The sequence below is a fragment of the Gymnodraco acuticeps genome, unplaced genomic scaffold (assembly GCF_902827175.1).
Source record: "Gymnodraco acuticeps unplaced genomic scaffold, fGymAcu1.1, whole genome shotgun sequence".
Classification (NCBI taxonomy): domain Eukaryota; kingdom Metazoa; phylum Chordata; class Actinopteri; order Perciformes; family Bathydraconidae; genus Gymnodraco; species Gymnodraco acuticeps.
The window spans coordinates 269,763-291,552 of NW_022989981.1; the positions used below are offsets into that span (position 1 = coordinate 269,763).

At 40.6% G+C, this 21,790-nt stretch overlaps 1 protein-coding gene across 3 annotated transcripts in view; it reads right to left on the minus strand.

Annotated features, from left to right (window-relative positions):
- The window catches only part of ccdc88b (coiled-coil domain containing 88B), a 43,699-nt gene that overhangs the window by 6,029 nt on the left and 15,880 nt on the right, over positions 1–21,790 (minus strand). The window contains exons 11-24 of one of the 3 annotated variants that reach the window (XM_034211894.1): positions 21,578–21,724; positions 21,197–21,362; positions 20,885–21,006; positions 20,535–20,603; positions 19,155–19,877; positions 17,979–18,158; positions 15,402–15,742; positions 14,975–15,134; positions 14,335–14,733; positions 12,272–12,433; positions 11,180–11,457; positions 10,747–10,890; positions 8,440–8,626; positions 4,035–4,180 (exon numbers count right to left, since the gene is read on the minus strand). In XM_034211894.1, the coding sequence (XP_034067785.1) occupies positions 4,035–4,180; positions 8,440–8,626; positions 10,747–10,890; positions 11,180–11,457; positions 12,272–12,433; positions 14,335–14,733; positions 14,975–15,134; positions 15,402–15,742; positions 17,979–18,158; positions 19,155–19,877; positions 20,535–20,603; positions 20,885–21,006; positions 21,197–21,362; positions 21,578–21,724 (3,224 nt within the window). Of the gene's footprint in view, positions 1–4,034; positions 4,181–8,439; positions 8,627–10,746; positions 10,891–11,179; positions 11,458–12,271; positions 12,434–14,334; positions 14,734–14,974; positions 15,135–15,401; positions 15,743–17,978; positions 18,159–19,154; positions 19,878–20,534; positions 20,607–20,884; positions 21,007–21,196; positions 21,363–21,577; positions 21,725–21,790 lie in introns of all 3 variants that reach the window. The other 2 variants (XM_034211893.1, XM_034211895.1) reach the window with 2 other exon arrangements.

Here is a 21,790-nt window from a genome sequence, read left to right on the forward strand (position 1 = left end):
TTTGGATATCCTTCTTTTTTTACCATATATCTGCAATGTAAACTCACAGGTGTGTTTCTATGATATCAGGTATCAGATATCAATTAGCATTTGTTATCACACGCTAAACTAAGATGGTGAACATGGTAAACATTATACCGGGTAAGTATTAACTTGTTAGACTCCTTATTTCGTTTTCTGATAGGTAAGTCTAGTTTATTGGATGTTTTTGTATTGAATAAGTTGGCCATTAGCGCTGTTTATGAGGATCTCATTTATTAAATACGGTTTAAAAGTTTGATGAAGCTCTTTCGAAGGCTTATTCGATTTATTTCATGAAAGTTTATAAGGCCTCCTCACATGTTTGCTCACTGAATTCAGAACATTTCCTGCAACATTAAGCTTGGAAGGACAAAGTCACTGCCTCATTTGCTCTGCGTCACTCACAACAAAGTGACTTCGTAAATCAAACATCTAAACTGTCTTTTGCACTTCCCAAGGTCTTAAATATATGTTTGCCCGACACTTCACTTTGTGAGTCTTTAAATCAGCAGAGTCATTGGACTGTTATGTCATACTGTTTGTTATTTTATATTTTCATGATGAACTTGTCTTTAAGCTTCTCATTCCACTAAGGGACACAAATAAAAAGCTGAAAATAAGCCTCAGTCAGATTCAGTTTGCCTTCACCTCATTCTTTATTTCCTGTTTTTCTAAGCTAGGGAAACTGCAGGTTATAAAACAATAACATCCAGCCTGTTTGGATTTGTATCCTGGTGTTAGTTTGGATTACATTCTCAGTCCTAATGAACCACACCGCAGCGCACTTGGCTCTGAACAGAGACCTGCAGTTTGTGCTCAAATAACCAGAACTGCAGGAATAAACACTGCGGTTTATAAAAGCAACCTTTGGTTTTGAACTTCAGACACTGGGGTGATAAAACTCTAATATATTCATTCAGAAAATAAATGCTGCTCAGGGAATCTTTTGATATTTCGGTTAAAGCTTTTAGAACAAGCACAAAACCTTTGGGTTTCAAGAGCCCTACAGATTTCTTTTTTTTTTTTTTACTAGTTTATTCCCACAAAACACCACTCTTTTTTAATAAGTTTGAATATTTTTTTAATTAATAATTAACAGTAGGACTGGAGAGAGGGACACTGGATCAAGTCTGGTTATCCAAACAAGATAAAAGGGACTCACCATCATGACATCAAACATTACAAGGAAAAATGCATCGCCATAAAACACACCTCTGGTATGTATTTGACAAGTGCTCTCTAGGATTTTCTTTTTGCATCTATTCATCTCAAGGTGCTCTCGAATGCCAGATTTTCACATCATTCAGGCTTTTACCTTACAGGGTGAGCAACACTTTGTTTTTTACAAAGTCCTGAATTTACAAACTATAAGCAATAACAGGTAAATAAAAGTAGGGTATATATTAATATAGCATAATTTGGTTCAATAAACCTTAAAGCGTCCCTTAAGCAGCATTTGACTGTGGCTACAACTGTTCACAATTTGATCTAATGTTTCTTTATTCATTTAGTAATATTGTAAATGTTAAATATTAATGTCCCAGTCCTAGCAGATTTCTTCCCTACGCCATCCATGCTTAGTTTGGTACATTTTGTTCGGGGCAGGAAAACCCCAACACAAAGAGTCGTCATGGCTGTGAACTATAGGCAAGTCCCTCAAATCTGCAGACATGGGGACTCACAAAAGGTCCGATGTTTGTGTTGAAAAGCATGAATAAGAGCCCTCATGCACTTGAACATTTGACATCTGGACAGCCCTGAGCCCTCGCACATTTAGCATGAACGCGCCTAGAGGTTGGAGCGTGTGGAGTTTAGGATTGTTCCCTTGAAGATCTTTCCCACAGTGAACAGCAAATCCTGTCTCCTTCTAATATTACAGTGCTTAATATTCTAAACCCCTTACTCATCGTGTGCTTCGAGCTAAATATATTTAATTCAAAAAACATTTTAGAGCAGAGGGAGCTGAAGCTGGTGATGACTACTTACAACCCTTTTTCAAAGACACCTGTAGTTATTGGATCTATTTGAAAATATTGATTAGAGCAGTTTGAACTCCTCCCTCAGTTTGCCCAATGTTCAGGTGTTAAGATGTAAATTGAAAGAGATAAAAAATCGCTGCAGATAAAAAATTAGACACAGTACACAGTTAGCCTTTGATGTTGGATCACCAGTACCCCATCTTGGTAAAGGTAGTCAGTTTTTATGTGAACAACAAGTTTGCATTTGTTGTTTCTCACCCAAACACTTTTTAAGACCTAACAATTAAGTTGTAGTACAACTCATTACTCGTAAAACATTCAAAGACAAATTAATATTTGATTCCATGAATCTGGCGGACAAAAATCACCAGATTCAGAGACAGTTTCATCCCACAGGCAATAAGACTGTTAAACACCTGAACTGTTGTAATAACATCCATAACATTCATCTGCTACTTAGTAATTATTTATCTTATCTAATACATCATTCCAATAGCTTGCATATAGACTCTTATTTCACTTTTTTTAAACTGTTTTTCTTTTTGTATTTACTTTTGAATATTTACTTGCACTATATTTTTCTGTATTATTGTGTTGCACTGTTGGAGAAGCCTCTGACCTAAGATTTTCATCGACATAACTACTCTGTAGCTATGTTCGTATGACGAATAAAGAACCTTGAACCTAACAATTATATATTTTGACCTTGCATAGTTTAAATCCATGTTTACTAGCTTTTTAGTGTCTTCTTGCTTTTCGATGGTAGATTGCTGTGTTGTACTAGTTTGACTTTGCTAGGTGCATTGCTGCCATTAATGTGGATCAGAACAGTACGCAGTTCTATGTGTCCTGACATTGTGAGCTCTTGCCCATGTATTGTCTGTCCTCCTATATCAATAAGATTAAATAAAATGTAAATCCACTCCATGAAACATTCCCCCATAGCACTATTTATGATTTATATTAAGTACCCAGAGTGACTTTGACCTTCAGCTACTTAAAGTTGACCCTACAATTATTCTGAACAAGCTTAAAAATCAGATAAAACAATATTGTTGTACGTTATCTGTACGAAATCTGCAACATCTGTTTGTTCCACTCACTGAATTGATATCCTGCAACAATTTACATATATTAATCAAACCAAAATCCAACTTTACATCTTGGATTCTTGATTATCATGTTAATCCCAGTTTGCAATGGGGATTGATTTTAATTTGTGTGATTTATTCCTTTTTTTATTATAATAACGGGGCCGATCTGGAATATGAAATGTGAACATGGCTGTTTATCATGCAATTGTATCGGAGAGCCACCATTCGATAATCCTGGTGGTGGTGCTGAATTAAATGTGTGCTCAGTAACAGTGACATTTGTATCAGTCATTAAAGGGGGAGAAATAACCCTTTACGAAAAAAATATCTCTTTCAGAATAAAAGTAAAAAGCTACAAACAGATGACATTTTCGAGAAATATGTCTTATTAAATTCAGAGGGTGAAACCAGTTAAGTCTTTTAACAGTCATTTCAAAAGGCCTCCTGCTGGGTGCTATTAGACTGTGAAATTGTTGTCTCAGTCTCAATCTTTTCACAAGTGCTTTTATGTCTTGGAAATAAATAATAACTGTTGTTTTCCACAATATTGTTGACACACATATCTGATTCCCTGTTCAATACTGTATGCTTCAGTTCATTGACAATAAAGTAAATGCAAATAAATATTACTATTATGTATATAGTGCTAATAACACGGCGTCTTTTATTATTTTGTGTATTTTTCTTACCGTTCCCCAAAGTAACACAAAACTTAATGTAATTCATTTGCAAAAAAATCCGATAAACAAAGTTAAAGACAAGCTAGACAGACTTAATCTGGACTATTTGTGTGTGTGTGTGTGTGTGTGTGTGTGTGTGTGGTGTGTGTGTGTGTGTGTGTGTGTGTGTGGTGTGTGTGTGTGTGTGTGTGTGTGTGTGTGTGTGTGTGTGTGTGTGTGTGTGTGTGTGTGTGTGTGTGTGTGTGTGTGTGTGTACTGACTGGTACTCCGTCTGCTGTGAGTAGTGCTGGTCCCGGCGCTCCAGGCTCTGCTCCATTAAGGCTCGGTTCTCCTTCAGCAGACCCTGGTTCTGCTCCGCTAACTGTCTGTTCTCCTCCTCCATGTTCCCCTTTAACTGGGTCAAGAGCTACACACAGAACATACTTACATGTTAATACAAAATAAGGAAAACATGCAATGACTTTGTGGAATATTCCCTGAAGCTATTACTTGTGATAAATAAACAGATATAAGGTCAGTTTTGATTTGACTGCCACACAAAGAAATAAATAGCTTGTTGAATAAAACAAAAACCATCCTTTTTTCTTTAACAAATTAAATATTGAACTAAACTGGCATTAATAAAACAAGAATGATGGTTATATTTTAAAGTGCAGTTTTCCACTTGTACTCTATATCAACTGACTCATAATATACCAATACTACAGCCCATTTTTACACTAACCATTCAAGTAGAGCAACAGATGTTAAAGACAGACAAAACACTATGTATCTGTATAAATATCATTTAAAGTTGAAAGACAGTCATCATCAATATAACTGAAAAAGGTAAAGATACTCAATAGTTGATGACTGAACTGCTAGAACATTGGTCTAAAAATAAAAACTGAATAATAAAACTTGACAAAAGTGTGAAGCAAGGTGTCAGAGCTCACTGGAGCGACTGAAAAGCACATACACAGAAAGTGCCTTCTTATAGATGACCAAATAATGAATTCAGCTGCTCTACAAGCTGTGTGAACAAAACCAGAGCAGTGAGAGTTTTATAAAGATGGTGTTTAAGGCAGAGCTAACATCCAAGGCTAACACACTGATCCACAGCATCTCGTGTACAAAATCACTAAGCAGTGAGAAAAGTAGAAAGAGGGCATGTTTTTCTACATCTTAGTACATGGACATCTCTCTTGATTTACTATTTGGGAATTTGTTTCCAATTATTTAGCCTACTTAGCCGCACTTCATTAAGATGTACTGCAGTGAAATTAGTTAGCAGAGTTGCTGCAACTGTGGGACCGAACAGGCTCCAAACTTTTTGATCAAAGCGAAACGTTTTCATTTCTTCACTTCTCTAAAAAACAGCATAATGAGAAGCCTGGGTGTCTGATTACCAGGATTAAACCTTAATACCTACAGTATAACATTGTGGGGTGCTGAATATTTAATATGCATTATCTGAGGCACACTGGAACGCTGGTACATTTGAATTAAGGGACAGTTTGGATGAAGAAGTACTGTGGGGAAAAAATTAATACAAAATGAACCTAGATATGATGTAATTGGCGATTTACTTTTTTAGTCAGGGACCATATACATTACAACAACATTAATCTCACATAAGGAGAAGAGATACTTTTAATTTAGCTGCTTGCTAATTTACATCTGTGGTCCCTGGGCAGGTTTAAAATTGATGAGACGATTTGGCTCATCAGACTCAACAAGGAATGCTTATTCTGCCTTTTATGTTCTTGCATTAATTTGCTTCTGGTTAGTAATTTAAAGGAATAGTTTCACAGTGTGGAAAGCAAGAAGAAAAACTCTCAATTACAAATCTTTCTGCAGTTCCACAAATAGGGACATGGATTTTCCGATACAAAGGGCCAGGGTCAGGGTACTTCAGTGACGTAAAACACTGATGAGTCAGACAGACTAGACCGACCCCTCTCCCTCTCTCAGAGGCATGGCACAAATCAAGCTCATGCAAGCTGGTGATTAGCAATTAGCTTAGCACAACAAATGAAAGCAGAGCCCACCTACCAGCACCTTTAAAGCTCAATGAATAACAAACTGTATTACCTTTGTTTTCTGTGTAAAACTGAAAACCTTTTGTTTATGTACGGTTATGTTTTTTATTTATTTGTCAGTTGCAGTAACTTCCTTGAGATGGTTGCCTGGTAACTGCTCAGAACCAAAAAGCGTTATCGCAGATAACCTGCTATGAAACCAAATGAAGATACAATGTGGTCATTTAAAAGCTTTAGAAGGTATTTACCCAATATTCAACTATTTGTAATAACTTGATGATAATGATCCAGAAAACCTGCTGCTGTTCTTACTGCAGGGATTTTGTGTTTCTGCTTCTTATACTTCTTACACTGAACAAAAATATAACACTTTTATTTTTGCTCCCATTTTTCATGAGATGAACTCAAAGATCTAAAACATTTTCTATACACAAAATAACCATTTCTCTCAAATATTGTTCACAAATCTGAAAGAATCTGTGATAGTGAGCACTTCTCCTTTGCCGAGATAATCCATCCCACCTCACAGGTGTGGCATATCAAGATGCTGATTAGACAGCATGATTATTGCACAGGTGTGCCTTAGGCTGGCCACAAGAAAAGGCCACTCTGAAACGTGCAGTTTTGCTTTATTGTGGTCTGGGGGGGTCCGTAAACCAGTCAGTATCTGGTGTGACCACCATTTGCCTCACGCAGTGCAACACATCTCCTTCGCATAGAGTTGATCAGGTTGTTGATTGTGGCCTGTGGAATGTTGGTCCACTCCTCTTCAATGGCTGTGCGAAGTTGCTGGATATTGGCAGGAACTGGAACACGCTGTCGTATACGCCGATCCAGAGCATCCCAAACATGCTCAATGGGTGACATGTCCGGTGAGTATGCTGGCCATGCAAGAACTGGGATGTTTTCAGCCACCAGGAATTGTGTACAGATCCTTGCAACATGGGGCCGTGCATTATCATGCTGCAACATGAGGTGATGGTCGTGGATGAATGGCACAACAATGGGCCTCAGGATCTCGTCACGGTATCTCTGTGCAGTCACAATGCCATCAATAAAATGCACCTGTGTTCGTCGTCCATAACATACGCCTGCCCATACCATAACCCCACCACCACCATGGGCCACTCGATTCACAACATTGACATCAGAAAACCGCTCACCCACACGACGCCACACACGCTGTCTGCCATCTGCCCTGAACAGTGAAAACCGGGATTCATCCGTGAAGAGAACACCTCTCCAACGTGCCAGACGCCATCGAATGTGAGCATTTGCCCACTCAAGTCGGTTACGACGACGAACCGGAGTCAGGTCGAGACCCCGATGAGGACGACGAGCATGCAGATGAGCTTCCCTGAGACGGTTTCTGACAGTTTGTGCAGAAACTCTTTGGTTATGCAAACCAATTTTTGCAGCAGCTGTCCGAGTGGCTGGTCTCAGACGATCTTGGAGGTGAACATGCTGGATGTGGAGGTCCTGGGCTGGTGTTGTTACACGTGGTCTGCGGTTGTGAGGCCGGTTGGATGTACTGCCACATTCTCTGAAACGCCTTTGGAGACGGCTTATGGTAGAGAAATGAACATTCAATTCACGGGCAACAGCTCTGGTGGACATTCCTGCTGTCAGCATGCCAATTGCACGCTCCCTCAAAACTTGTGACATCTGTGGCTTTGTGCTGTGTGATAAAACTGAACATTTTTAGAGTGGCCTTTTATTGTGGCCAGCCTAAGGCACACCTGTGCAATAATCATGCTGTCTAATCAGCATCTTGATATGCCACACCTGTGAGGTGGGATGGATTATCTCGGCAAAGGAGAAGTGCTCACTATCACAGATTCTTTCAGATTTGTGAACAATATTTGAGAGAAATGGTTATTTTGTGTATATAGAAAATGTTTTAGATCTTTGAGTTCATCTCATGAAAAATGGGAGCAAAAGCAAAAGTGTTGCAGTTATATTTTTGTTCAGCGTATATACTTATACTATATCAATGGGCCAAAAGTCCTTTGCCAGCTTGCGATTCAGTTGGATGAAGCAGCATGATGTGACAGCTGCTGGTTGACTTCTTAAACTCTTTACAAGGAAGTCAATTTCCACCTGTTTTGTCCCTCAAACGACACTTCCCTAAGAACTTTTTCAATATTCAGCGCATGTTTGACAGCAATACATGGAACAATTAAGATCTTTTGAGGGCAAATAAAGCTACTTGGTATTCATTTTCTGAAATATAAAGCTGAAATGTGCTTTATGGCTGCTTCTCACAGTTCCTCCCTCTCCACATTTATCTAAAACACTCTCTCTTGAACCTGCAATTAATTCCAGTAGGTCATAGATTTGACTTAACTGCCAAATAGTGCTTTAAAAAATGTGTTTTTATTTTTATTTTAAGAGGGTACCTGAGTGCCTCTGCTGTGACGCAATAAATCCCATTTTTGCATGTCAATTAGTCGCTATAGCGGCGTGAATACAGAACTGCAGCTGTGTGGGTGCATTTCTGTGTGTGTGTGTGTGTGTGTGTGTGTGTGTGTGTGTGTGTGTGTGTGTGTGTGTGTGTGTGTGTGTGTGTGTGTGTGTGTGTGTGTGTGTGTGTGTGTGTGTGTGTGTGTGTGTGTGTGTGTGTGTGTGTGTGTGTGGTTAATACCTGGTACTGACTGGTGAGGCGGGCGTTGCTGAGGTCCAGGCTCTGGTTGGATCCTCTCAGGCCGCTGAGTTCCCCCTCCAGCCGCGTCCGCTCCAGCTGGGAGGCGCTCAGCTCCCCCCTCAGCTCCGAGCCCTGAGCCAGCAGCTCCGCCTGGGACGCCAACCCCTCCTTCAGCTGGGCCTGCAGCCTGAAACACACAGACACACACACAGACACACAGGCTTTACTCAACGCTGTCACTATTATGTGTCCTGACTCCTGAAAAGTGTTGTGTAGGATTTGTTTGCTCTTTAACTGAAGCTCATTATTATATTATAACATAGCATGAGGAGTCCTCACAAAGCTACACAACAACAACAGATCAAGCTGACATCAGCTCATTAAAGCTATAGCTAAAGAACACATTACGGGGTCACTCAGAGGTTTGAGACCATTGCTTAGAAAATATTTCCTTGTTTCATTTTGTAACGAGAACAGCAATTAGATGAGATGAACCTCTGAATGGTCACTGGGGGGAAATTGTAATATGGTAATATTCAGTAATAAACCTCAAGCATTTTATCTTCCCAATGTGGATTCAAAGTGTTTTTGAATAAAACATTTTATGTTAGTTAAAAATGAACCGCGAAAGATATTAAGGTTACTATAATAAAAAACACATGAAAATATTAGTTTGGGACATTTTATCTGTATTTCTGCAAGTTTTTCTTAAACCGGGATATTTTAAGATTATCAATTGATCAAGTCTGTTGTTCATTTTTTGCGATTGACAAATTGATGTATATGTAATTTAGCTGATTCAGTTAGAACATTACATTGCTCATCATGTAAAAGAAGTTGCATGGACATGCTTACTGTCATCTGACAACCAGGAGGAGATCCTGCTTCCAGCTTGACAACCCATGATTTGAGACAGTCAAGAGTAATCATTCACATAAATATGATGATGAAATCCTGGTTGATTAAGTAATTAGGGTACATAAGTATCAGTATGATGATGATCATCATCATTATATATCCACCAACCTCCAAGATAAAATGTAATCAGATGCACTTCGAAGTATTTTAAGCCTCAATCAGTGGCTTAAATACACATCAGTGTGATCAAGATGAAAAAAGAAATCAGGGCTGAGACTATAACTCAACATCTAAGATGAATAAATTATTTGAGTTCAAAAGCATTATATTTTCTGCTTGTGGATGTTGTAAAATATCCAAACAACCTACAACCAACAACCAACCTACACCACCATCCTACATGTGAGCCTGAGATCTTAATAATAATTCATTTATTTTATATAGACGCCTTTCAAGGCTCTCAAGGTCGCCGTACAAACACACAAAAAACAAGATACACAATACATAACAACAGCATAAGAAACATAAACAAGACAATGCAGTATATAACAAATAAAATAAATAAAACAGAGGATGTGTGATGGATAATGATCATGGTGGATATGCGAGTGTGAAGAGATGTGTTTTGAGACGTGATTTGATAATGGGGAGAGAGTCAGTGTTGAGGATGTTAGGTGGGAGGGAGTTCCAGAGGCGGGGTGCAGAGCGGCTGAAGGCTCTAGACCCCATGGTGGTTAAACGGAAGGGGGGTGCAGTGAGGTGGAGGGAAGCAGAAGACCTGAGTGTGCGGATGAGTGTGTTAATAGTGCAGGAGGTCGGAGAGGTACAGAGGAGTGAGGTTATGGATGGCCTTAAAGACCAGGAGCAGAATCTTAAAAACTATACGGGATTTGACGGGGAGCCAGTGAAGTTGCTGAAGAACAGGAATGATGTGGTTAATGGAGGGGGTTCTGGTGATGATGCGGGCGGCAGAGATCTGGACCAGTTGAAGTCTGTGGATGGATTTGAGAGGGAGACCAAAGAGAAGGGAGTTGCCGTAGTCAATGCGGGAAGTGACCAGGGTGTGAACAAGAATGGGGGTGGTCTCAGGGTTAAGGGATGGGCGGAGGCGGTTGATGTTGCGTAGATGGAAATAGGCAGACCGAGTGATATTACTGATGTGAGATTTGAATGAAAGTGTCGTAAAATCGTATTTGTTGGTTTGCTTTATAAGTCTGTGTTTCTGTTTTGAGCCCAAAAGGTTTTAAATCAGGAATAAAATGTGCATGCTGTGCACATTTGCATCCAAACCAATTCTTGTGTCGGTCCCTGTGCCTAATTTAGAGACAATAATGCTGCTGCTTGCCTATAGTTAAGGCAACATGCATGCAGTAGAGGGAGAGGCGTGAAAGGATGATCAGATCTCTTAACATGACGCTGATGAAGCTAATTGATGAGTGTATCTGATACCTCTCGCTGTCTTCTTTCAGCCTCGCCAGCTCTCGCTCCCTCTCCAGCCTCGTCTGAGCCACTGCTTCCATCTCCTCTCTCTCCATCTTAATCTCCTGCTCTCTCTCCTCCAGCTTGGTTTTACCATCCAGGAGCTCCTTGTACCTTGATATTGCAAAAATAACATTCAGCCCAACAAAACAACAATTATGGCTTTAACTGTAGAGAGAGAGAGTGTGTATATTTCAAGGTCAGAAAAATACTCTGCAGTCAGGATTTGATGTGTTTGCAGTCTATAAAAGGGTCTTGTTTAATGCAGTGTGTGTGTGTGTGTGTGTGTGTGTGTGTGTGTGTGTGTGTGTGTGTGTGTGTGTGTGTGTGTGTGTGTGTGTGTGTGTGTGTGTGTGTGTGTGTGTGTGTGTGTGTGTGTGTGTATGTGTGTGTGTGTGTGTACCTGGCCTCCAGCTCCCTGTGCTGGGCCTCCAGGCTGCGGGTGTTGCTCCTCAGCTGAGACTGTTTCTCCAGCAGCTCCTCCAGCTCCACCTCCTGCCGCTGCTGCAGAGCCGTCATCCTCTCATGGTCCCGCCGCAGAGCCTCCATCCTGGCCACTGAATCCTCTCGCTCCCGCGCCCATACCTTGGACTCGGCCTCTAGAGCCGCACACCGCGCCTCGCTCTCACTGCAGCGCGCCAGCACCACTGCATGCTGGGAGCTCAGGGATGCTTGCTCCACCTGTGTGTTATAAACAGCAACATCAGCAGAAAAACAACAACCCATTTAAAGTTTCCTCATAGTCCCACATGCAGTACGCTAGCACTACGTAGAACTTTCACATACTGCTATAAAAAGTTACAATATAATGAAGATGAAATATAAACATTCCAAGTACACTGTGGAGAATTCCACTGAAGTCTGAAGTTCACACACAAGCAACTCTGTGAGGCAAACACAGCATATAATAACAATGCTAACATATTTAGCAGTTATAATGTTTATAACGTTTAACATTGTAGTTTAGCGTGTTGGCATGCATACAGTATATTTGCTTATTAAACCCCAAGTACAGCTAAGGATAATAGCAATTTTATTAGTTACCAAGCATATTATTCATAAACATAAAGTACTTGAAAATGTATAATGTTGACTTAATGGTGGCACTTGATGCATCGGTTGATGATCTGCCCAAGTTCAGAATGTGAAGATGCAATGTCTTGTCTTGTCTTGTCCAAATTTCATGGAAAACTGAATCATTAACTAGCCTGACAAACCTTTAAAAATAGCTAACTAACATGTCATCTCCATACATTAAAGTAGTCTGGTAGTCCAGAGGTTATCAATCATAAAAACTACAGTATTTTCTTACACATTGCAAGGGTATAATGATTAAACCGCATCCATTTACTTTAATTTAGAAGGACCACATTTAAAAACAATGTGGAGTCAATTGTTTCCAAGTTGAACAATGGTTTCAGCCATAGTCATTGTGACTTTCCCCGCAATGGATCAATTAACTTGTATCTCATGCTCTTCCTCTGTGTTTGGTCACCTGTAGCTGGGTGTTGAGTGTCTGCAGACTGGTGCAGGAGTCCTGCAAGCTGAGGCCGTGCCGCCGCAGCGCCTCCAGCTGCTCCCTCAGGTGCTCACCCGTCTCCTGGGATTCAGACAACCGCGACAGCAAAGCCTCCCGTCCTGCAATCGCCACAGCTCTCTGAGGGAGAGACATTGCATATTGAGAGAGCGTCCCTGTACAGAGGCAGCTGCATCAGACACGCCTGGAAATATCCATATAATTTGAACTACCACCTCATCTGCAGCTGACCTTTTAAAGCACTTCAGTCAGGTACAGCAGCTCTATGTGCATTAGTGTGAATCTATAAACACAGAGATGAAATTCATCCAGTGTCTAACAGTTTGCTGAAATATATAACGCATAACATGTATACTAGAAGCTCACATCTGTTGTTTACACTTGATACCTAGTGCACGATTTCGGTGGGTGTAATCTTTGCACAAGCGTTTATAATCCAATTATAAAATCTTAAAACTTATTTGTGACTCTTAAGAGTGAAATCTGCTCTCATAAAGAAAGGACTGCATTAATCTGGCATTGCGTTGGAAAGATAAAAAAAGACGATGTAGCAACATTTTTCTGAGGGCATAAAATCTGGTGTTTTTGTCCAAAATGACGAGTTTACCGCTCAACAAATCTTGGCTCTACACCCACTAAACAATGTGAATATATTTGAACATTTGTCCAAGTTCTGGCACAGCAACAACGCACACACTTCATGTGTGAGTCATCTGGAGGGTCTGGAGCTCAATTCTTTGTGTGCAGCCATTCTTATTTTGTTCATTTTGGATTCTTCACATTTCCTACCGGCACCTGACTGAGTCGTTCTGCTACACCAGGGATTGTAACTTTTTTCACGGTCTTTTTTAGATTTCCTTCTTTTCTCTTCACTGTTTTCCCTTGCCAATGTCAGTAGAGGAAAGTTATTATGTACATATACTCCAGTACTGTGCTTCAGTATTTTTTTGAGCCACTTTCTACTTTGACTCCTCTAATGCTGTTTGGAAGCTAGAGTTTGTAGTCATGATTCAGTTCAAGATACTACATTTAAAATCATACAAAGTCCTTTTAAATAAATGACATTGTTGAACATTAAACCAATGGCTCTCAGCATGTTTGGCTTTTGAACAATCACAAAAAGTGTTGTATGTTGTCACATTTCAAATGAGAAGTTAGCAGTTTGAGACTCAAATATATCCCATAAATATTTAATGTTTTGAGCCATTTCTTAAAAAAGAAAAGAAAAGAAGAATCCAAAAATAATTGAAACGACTGAGTTTAGGAGTTTCTTCTCTCATTGATCATCTCGTGACACCTCAGATTTATATTTGAATCTGGCCAGCTGTATATTGCGTAGTGTAAACCAGTTCCATCTTGAGCAGCTACACCATGACTTCTACGTTAATGCATCAGTATTAAATCATCTAACATCACTAAGAAGATTAAATGTTACTTTTAATACTCAAAGTTAATTTTTCCTGATAAACCCCTTTTTCTAACTTTTCTGTTGTTACAGTTTTTACATTATCCTTTTTTAATCTAAAACGTATGGTCATTTTAATGCAGCACCTGCTGAGCAATGTATTGAAAGTAATTCTCGACCTTGCCAGAGCTGGAGCTGCCCCTTGTGCTTGATGTAAGAGTTTATGTGCGTGTGTGTCTGTGTATGTGTGTTTGCGAGAGAAAGAGAGAGAGAGAGAGAGAGAGAGAGAGAGAGAGAGAGAGAGAGAGAGAGAGAGAGAGAGAGAGAGAAAAGGTGAGAGCTTTAGAGCAAGAGAGCAGCAGACGAGATAAGGAAGATTAACAGCAGCCGAGGTGACATTATAAAAACTGATGAGCAGAGATAAAGCGGTAGTCCTGGAAATAAAGTGCTGCACTCGTGGAAGTAGAGGCCCACTGTGAGTTGATAGTCGTCAAGCATCCCTAGAGCAAGAATTTCAACATAACATAGATCATCTCCATCACACAGACACCCTGCAAATGAGATTCAAAGGCTGCTACACACATTCACGGCACTATATTCCAACGCAGATACACACCTCTCTCTCCAGCTCTATCAGCCTCTCACTCAGCTGCCTCTCTGTCTCTCCTGTGGCAAATTCCCGGGTCGTGGAAAGGTCACGACCTTTGCCAGCTGCTGGGGATTGATCCAGATGTGAGGTCTCCTGGGTGTGAGTCTGACAATTGTGCATTTGGCTAGAGGAGTCTGAATTTGAATTGGACGTAGCTTCCACTTCCGCACTTCCTCTTCTCTTTTCCAACTGGAGAAGGGATTCACTTTTCTTAAGGCACTGGGAGAGCAACTCTATTTTCTCCTGTGAGTTGGTGAAAGAATCGTTTGTTTTCTTGAGTTTGGCCTCGGCTTTTTGTAGCTTCTGGCTCAGACGTTCGACTTCAGCAGACAGCTTTTGGGAACTTGCCTGCTCATTTGATAAGTCCTGATAAGACAGAGATAAGAAGCAGCGTTCAGAGATTAGATGCTGTGGGAAATAAAGCAGTGATCTGTATCATAGAATAAACTATCATCAAAATAAGAAGTACAGATATCAGTTTATAAAGTGAATCTCTGCTGTTATGATTAGATAAGGTGAAAAGATGAGTGTGGGCGAGTTTGCCATTCAATACATCCCCTGCAGTCAGTGACTAAGTGACTTAACTACCACACACACACACACACACCTGGGACAGTGAACTCATCTTGGCCTGAGCATCTGCGTACTGCTCCTGCAGCTGCTGTTTACTCTCCTCCATGCTGCTTAATCGAGTGCTGAGCTCCTTCTCCAGATCCTGCAGCCGAGTGCAGAGCTCCTTGGATTCAGACAACTGCTGACACACATGCCTGCACACACACACACACACACACACACACACACACACACACACACACACACACACACACACACACACACACACACACACACACACACACACACACACACACAAGCCGCAGCAGCAGCATAGGTCAGACACAGGTTGAATAAAGAAAGAGTTGACATTAAAGATAAATGCATGGTGCAGCCAGGTAGCCCTCTGATGCATTGTAAAGTTAATTGCATACCTCAGATTTAGATCAAGCTTAAGTGTGTGAACAGGAGTGTTTGTGTACCTGTGTTCGCCTTCCAGAGCCCGAGCTCTCTGGTTGCTGTGCTCCAGGGCGAGGGTGGTGCTCTCCAGCTGCTGCCTCAGCCTCGCTGCCTCCCTCTCTCTCTGCCTCCCCTCTTTGTGTTGGCCGTCCAGCTTCGCCTCAGACACCTCCTTCTCCTGCTCCAGCCTCGACGCCTCCAGCAGCGCCTGGTCTCGCGCCCGCGCCAGAGATTCGGCCTCCAGGGTCGCCTCGCGCAGCTCTGCCTCCAGCTCCTCCTCGCGGCGACGAGAAGTCTCCAAACTGCGACCCTGACGTTCCACCTCCGCCCGGAGAGTCTGAGAGGTGAGCTCGAACTGGTCACTCTGGCAAAAGAGACAAAGTAGATAATTAATACTACTTTACAAACATTCAATAATTTGAATTGTAACTGCTGAAATCGTAACTGCTTTAGTCGCAACAAACAGTAACATATCAAAAAAGAAACACGAATCAGAAAGGGTCACAAAAGACTACAAATAAAATAAATAGTTGCTCTCAGTAGATCTCAGTTCGTTCAAAACACTGGATAGCCACAAACTTTAAAAACATTGTAAAATATAGTTAAAGGCTAACAAAACGTGATGCATCTAAAAATTAGACCAATGAGACAGGAAATAAATAAATATGAAACAGAACCTTAAAATTATTATACCAAATTCAAAGGTTTTGCAGCCGAATTCACAAAAGATATGTAGGCTAAATTGTTCATAGGAGCATTTTGGCATTCATGGAGATGTTTTCCACTGTTGTATAGTTAGGACTATTCTTCTTTCCTTAAGTAACTTAACTTAAAATATTGTATTTAAACAGAAAAGTATCTTACAATTTGACTTAAGTATGCAGGTAATTCCTGCCAGTCAATACTTGTACCCTGTTGCTGTTTCACTGACTACAGGTGGCAGAGATGTGCCAAAAAACTAACAATCAAGATTTAAATAAGTTACTAAAATCTGCTTTGAAAATGCTTTCTATTGACAAAACTGCATTCAACATAATAATTGAGCTCAAGGTTAGAAACAATGTGTATTGATTTGTGGCACTGAATGTAAACATGAGTCCTTAGGGATATTCATTTATGCAAATTCAATCAACCTATGCAACATCTTTCTCCATAAACTGAGAAAAAGTATGCCAAAATCAATACATATTGTTGAGTACATTTCAAAACAAAATAGTTTGGTAAACCCACACAACAACAACAACAACAACAACAACAACAACAACAACAACAACAACAACAACAACAAGAGAATGAGAATGTAGATGAGTTGTAATTTCCTGTTTGGGTTTTATTCACCCCCCCAGCTGAAAGCAGCAGAGTGCATTTCATGATTCATTTACCACGCACTGTTATAGTCTCCATTAATTCTGAGTCTTTGCTTCTCATTCTGGTGGTCAGAATATAAAGTCTTCCTCAAACATAACCGGAAAATCTGCTGTTTTATGATGAAATGAACACTTAATCTGGGGCTGACTGCGCTGATGTAAGTTATGTTACTCATTAACAAAAATGCTGGCAAAGTGGTTCCTCCTGTTTTAACATTTAGAGAGTGGAGTGTTGTTTTAGTAAAATATAAGGAAGTATCAAGTGTTTACTAGGTTATATATATCTATATGATCTGATTCCATGCGGTTGTATAGCTGGATAGCGACATATCAGAACATTTTTAACATTTACATTGAACTGAAAACTGCATATTGCACTGTTTTAGCCAGAACTGAGTGTATTTGTTTATTTGTGTATTTAAGTACTGTTGTTAAGGTACAACATCCACAACAAAGACAGGATCTTCTCTGCATGAAGAGGCGGGTAACACAGTTGAATATTGCAGCATCAGAAGAAGGATTATGTACGACTCACTCTGAATGAGAGGTATTCATGAATACTTTTTATGGCATTTCGTTCATGCTGACTTAGCACTGCTCTTCTCCTTCGCTTGCAATTTCTCTGATGTCTTGCAATTTTACAGCAAATAGCACACTTAGCTCGTTATTCTTCATCATTTTTTTTCAGAAAATCTCAGACTTCTTTATGAATTAAGTATCTGAACAAGTTCTTTTTTGGTTTGGCTTTTCCTTGAACGCTCATGTAGGGAAATACACTAAATAAGTTGTACCAACACCTGAGATCTCTCCTCTGAGTGTGGAGGAGTTTCTTGACCATGCGTGAATATTGCAGTTCACACAGTCAAATCCACCCCCCGCTGAACAGGTTCTCCATGCAATAATATGATTAGATTTCAGATGTAAATGCATGACAAAACACATGCAAGCAAAGCCCTTATCACATGTATTGTATTTAATATAGTCAAGTAGTTATCTAAAGAGATTACAAAATGTGTGACATCCGCTATTAAACAATTGAATGCATTTCTGTTACATGGGGTTTGAGATGGTTCACAAAATATCTGCTCCCTTTCATTTGCTTTGTACATTTCTAAATCTATGCCTCTCATCCATCTTCCCTGAAGTTAAAATGACATCTGTCGTTGTCATGAAAATGTTTGGTGTCACAGCTGCATTGTGTGTGTGTGTGTGTGTTTGTGTGTTCTTTTCAACCTTGCGGTGGGCAGTGCGCAGAGTGTCCATGGTGCTGCGCAGTGTGTCCCTGTCTCTCTCCAGGGCGGCCCGCTCCCCCTCCAGGGTGGCGATGACCGTGGTCTGCATGCTGTGAAGCTCCACTTGGCTCCGCAGGCGGCACAGTTCCTCCTCCATAACAAGCCCCTCCGCCTGAAGAACCTGAGAGAACAACAGGAAAACTCTGAGCTGGGGAACTGTCATCATTTTCATACAAACACTTTAATATAAGATTTGATTTTATGGGTCACATAGATTATTTGAAAGCAACTCATGCATGATTTGCAATTGAAGGTCCATTAACTTGGAGCTATTACAAATAAATGGAGAGCGTTGGTACAATGAATTCATTTATTTTTATTAACTTACCTTAAGTAAGTAAAAGAGTAAGTCCACAACATATCTATATGCCAGCAGCTCATTAAAGCTGTACACAGCAGTGGTTTTGAGTTACTATGCTCACAGTGACAATGCTGACATGGCACTGTTTTAAAACTTAAACTTTAAGTATAGCAAGTTACTACCTGAATTTAGCATTTTAGCAAGCTAACATTTTCTAAAACAAAAATCTGTTGCCATATATCTGGTACATTTTTTGATATTTTAATGGAAATGTGAAACTTTGTAGATAGAGGAAAAGGCAGAACAGTATCATGAATGTTTGACCCAAATGTCAATGCAACCCATCCGGTAGTTGTTACTTCAGTCTAAAACAAAATGGTGGACAAGACAACGGTCAACAAAGCCATCTGTGGAGAGATACAACTAGCATGGCATAAAAACAAGGGTATTCCTCAGTGAATAACCAACTAACATCAGAACACAACTAGATAACTGTCAGCTCTGCCTCTTGTCTCCATGATTACTATAACATTACATAAGTACAAGTACATACTACTGATATGTAATTTGGTAATTCTATTTTCGAAGAAAGAATGACACAATCTACATTTACATTAGAGCGTTGAATGAAATTGTTCTGTAAATTATTATAATTCAGTTCAAACTTATTTCTAAAGCTGTTAAGATATATTTTCTTCCTTTGTGTTAATATTATTGAACACAATGTGTATTTAATTCATCCATCCAACCAGGCAAACCTCCATGATCTAAATATCTCTATTAGCACATTCTCTCCTCCCACTCATCCATGCGTACCTCTATCTGCCTGCGGGCGTCTCCCAGGCTCTCGGCCGCTCTCTTCAGACGCTGCAGCTCGGCCTCCAGGACCACCAGCCTCTGCTCGGCCTCCCAGCTCCTTCTGCTTTGCTCCCCCAGCTTGGAGCGCAGATCCTGGGCCATCATCGCCTGCCTTTCGGCCTCCTCCTGGGCCTCGTGGAGCCGATGTGTCAGAAGCTCCACATCAGGAGCAGACAGGGCACAAACAGCCATATCTGCAACTGTTGTCTCTGTATTATCTTCTTCACTTTTGGGGTGATTTTGGATCTCTGAGTCTGTTGTTACTGAGGTTTGTTCGTTCTTTATTTGTCTTTCTTTCTCCTTTTTCTCTTTGTCTTTCTGACCTCCCTCTGCCTCTCCTCTCCTTTTGGACTCGACCTCCTCATTACATGGTTCTTCTTTTCCAACTTCAACATGTACAATCTCTTCCCCAACTCCTGCTTCCCTCTGACTCCCAATGACTTCTCCTCTTCTCTCCCTCACCCCCGTCATCCTCACCCTTCCTTCCCCCTCTCCCCTGCAGGATTCAGAGCCCTGGACTCCTCTCTCCTCCTCCTCCTCCTCCTCCTCCTCCTCCACCTTCTGTTTGTCTGGCTCCTTTACTCCTTCCTCCTTCTTCTTATCTTCTAGTTGTTGGAGTTTGGTCACCAGCAGTTCAAGGTGCTGCTTCAAAGTGGCATTTTCATTTTTCATGTTTTGAAACTGAAAAAAATAATAGAAACATAATAAAAGTGAGATATTGGGATGTTTTTAAAGCTTGCTGCTTCTTAAGTGTCCTTGTGTCTTTTCTTTTGGTCCTCCATTGTATCGTTGTAACTTATTCCTATAAGGTATGACAGGTATCAGCCTTCATAAATATTGGTATAATCTAGAGAAAATATTTACCACATTTACTACATTTGGGCAGCTGCACAGCTGACAAAACTTACCGGTGATTTCTACTTATCTGTAGATCTATCTATTTGACAAACAGCAGTAGGTGTTTGTCTTTGAGTCATATTGAATCAGCATTCATATTATTTTTATGAAACGTACAGTCATAACTGGTAGTTCAAACAACAACACTAAGATATATTTTTGATATCATACTATGTGACATATATAGACCTGAATTAATTGAATATTTAATCATTTATATATATATATATATTATATATGTGTGTAGAGGCAATAATGATTAACCTTTTTTAGCAATAAATGTCACTTGATTGACAGACAACTAGGATTAAGATTGATGAATGTTTAGTGATAAAGATGATATAAGTTTTCATTTCCCCATCCTTTTAGTCTATGTTATCTGCACGAGTCAAATCTGTTGAATTAAGGTCTAAAGCTAACTTTATTCTCCTCTCAGCTCACCTCTCTGAGTGTGCCCTGGTGCTCCGTCTCCAAGCAAGCCATTTCATCCTTTGGATCTGGAGAGTCCGCCTGCTGAGAGAGGAATGGGTATTTAACTCCTCCAACTGCGGCTTTTCCCGTTTCATTTACCCCTAGAGTGACGTGCCTCCTGCCTGACTTTAGTGATGCCATGTAAAGGTGTGTCTAAAGGTATTTTCATTAAAAACATCTTCCAACCAAGACATGAACATGAGAAGTTTTAAGCACAGTTGGTAATATTGAGTTGGCGATGTGCTTCTGAAGTGCAGTGAAGTGTAAACTGTTATTTATTTGTTCTGAGAGTCGTAACCCAGAAACCCCTGAACCCTGACCTCCTGCTGGGCCTGCAGCTCCTCCAGTCGTCTCCTCAGCTCTGCGTTCTCTTGCTCTGCTCCGAGCAGCATCAGCGTCGAGGCCTCGCCAACCTCCACGCTCAGCGGCCTCTGATCTGAGACTGAGGGAGAAAGAAGAAAAAATAAATCAGGAAAGAGAGGTAGAAAGAGAAATGCAGGAAAACGGATATAAGAAGAGATTAACTCGGTTAATATTGATCGATAACCTGTGGGCCAGTGTTACCTCATGTTCTCTTATCAGTTAATTAAAATGTCTTAAATGACAAGGTGTGTAGAGGAAAGTGCTCTGACCAATCAGCTCGCTCAGCTCCTCGTCAGAGTCCAGTTCCGATTGGAGGAAACGTTGGTGTAGCAGAGCTGGATCGCTAGCTCCGCTGCTGCGGTGCCTCAGGTTGGCCTCGAGGCTCATGTTCATCTCCAGCAGTTCATCAACTCGCTGCCTCTCGGTGTCTTGCTCCTACACAGACAGATATACACACATACACTTTCATTCATCATGAAGTGCTACTACTATGCCATAACAGTATGTGCACAAACTCAGATCCAGATCTTAGGATAGATTTGCGTTTCATCACATATTAAACACACACATGCATATGCACACAAACAGAAAATAAGATACATATTTAGACATATATGTAAACAAATACTCAAACATTTAATTACACCCACCGCTTCCACATCTATGATTTTCTGACGCAGCAGAAGATTGTCCCTCTCCAGCTCCCTTAGCGAGGAGCAGCGAGCCCGTGCGTCTGCCAGCTGTTCCTCCAGAAGAACTTTGGTCTCCTGCAGCGCCGCACACAGCTGCTGCTGCTCCTGCAGGGGGCGCCGCGCACGAAGAGACGGGAATCAGAAAACAGAATATATTCAGTATTCATACTA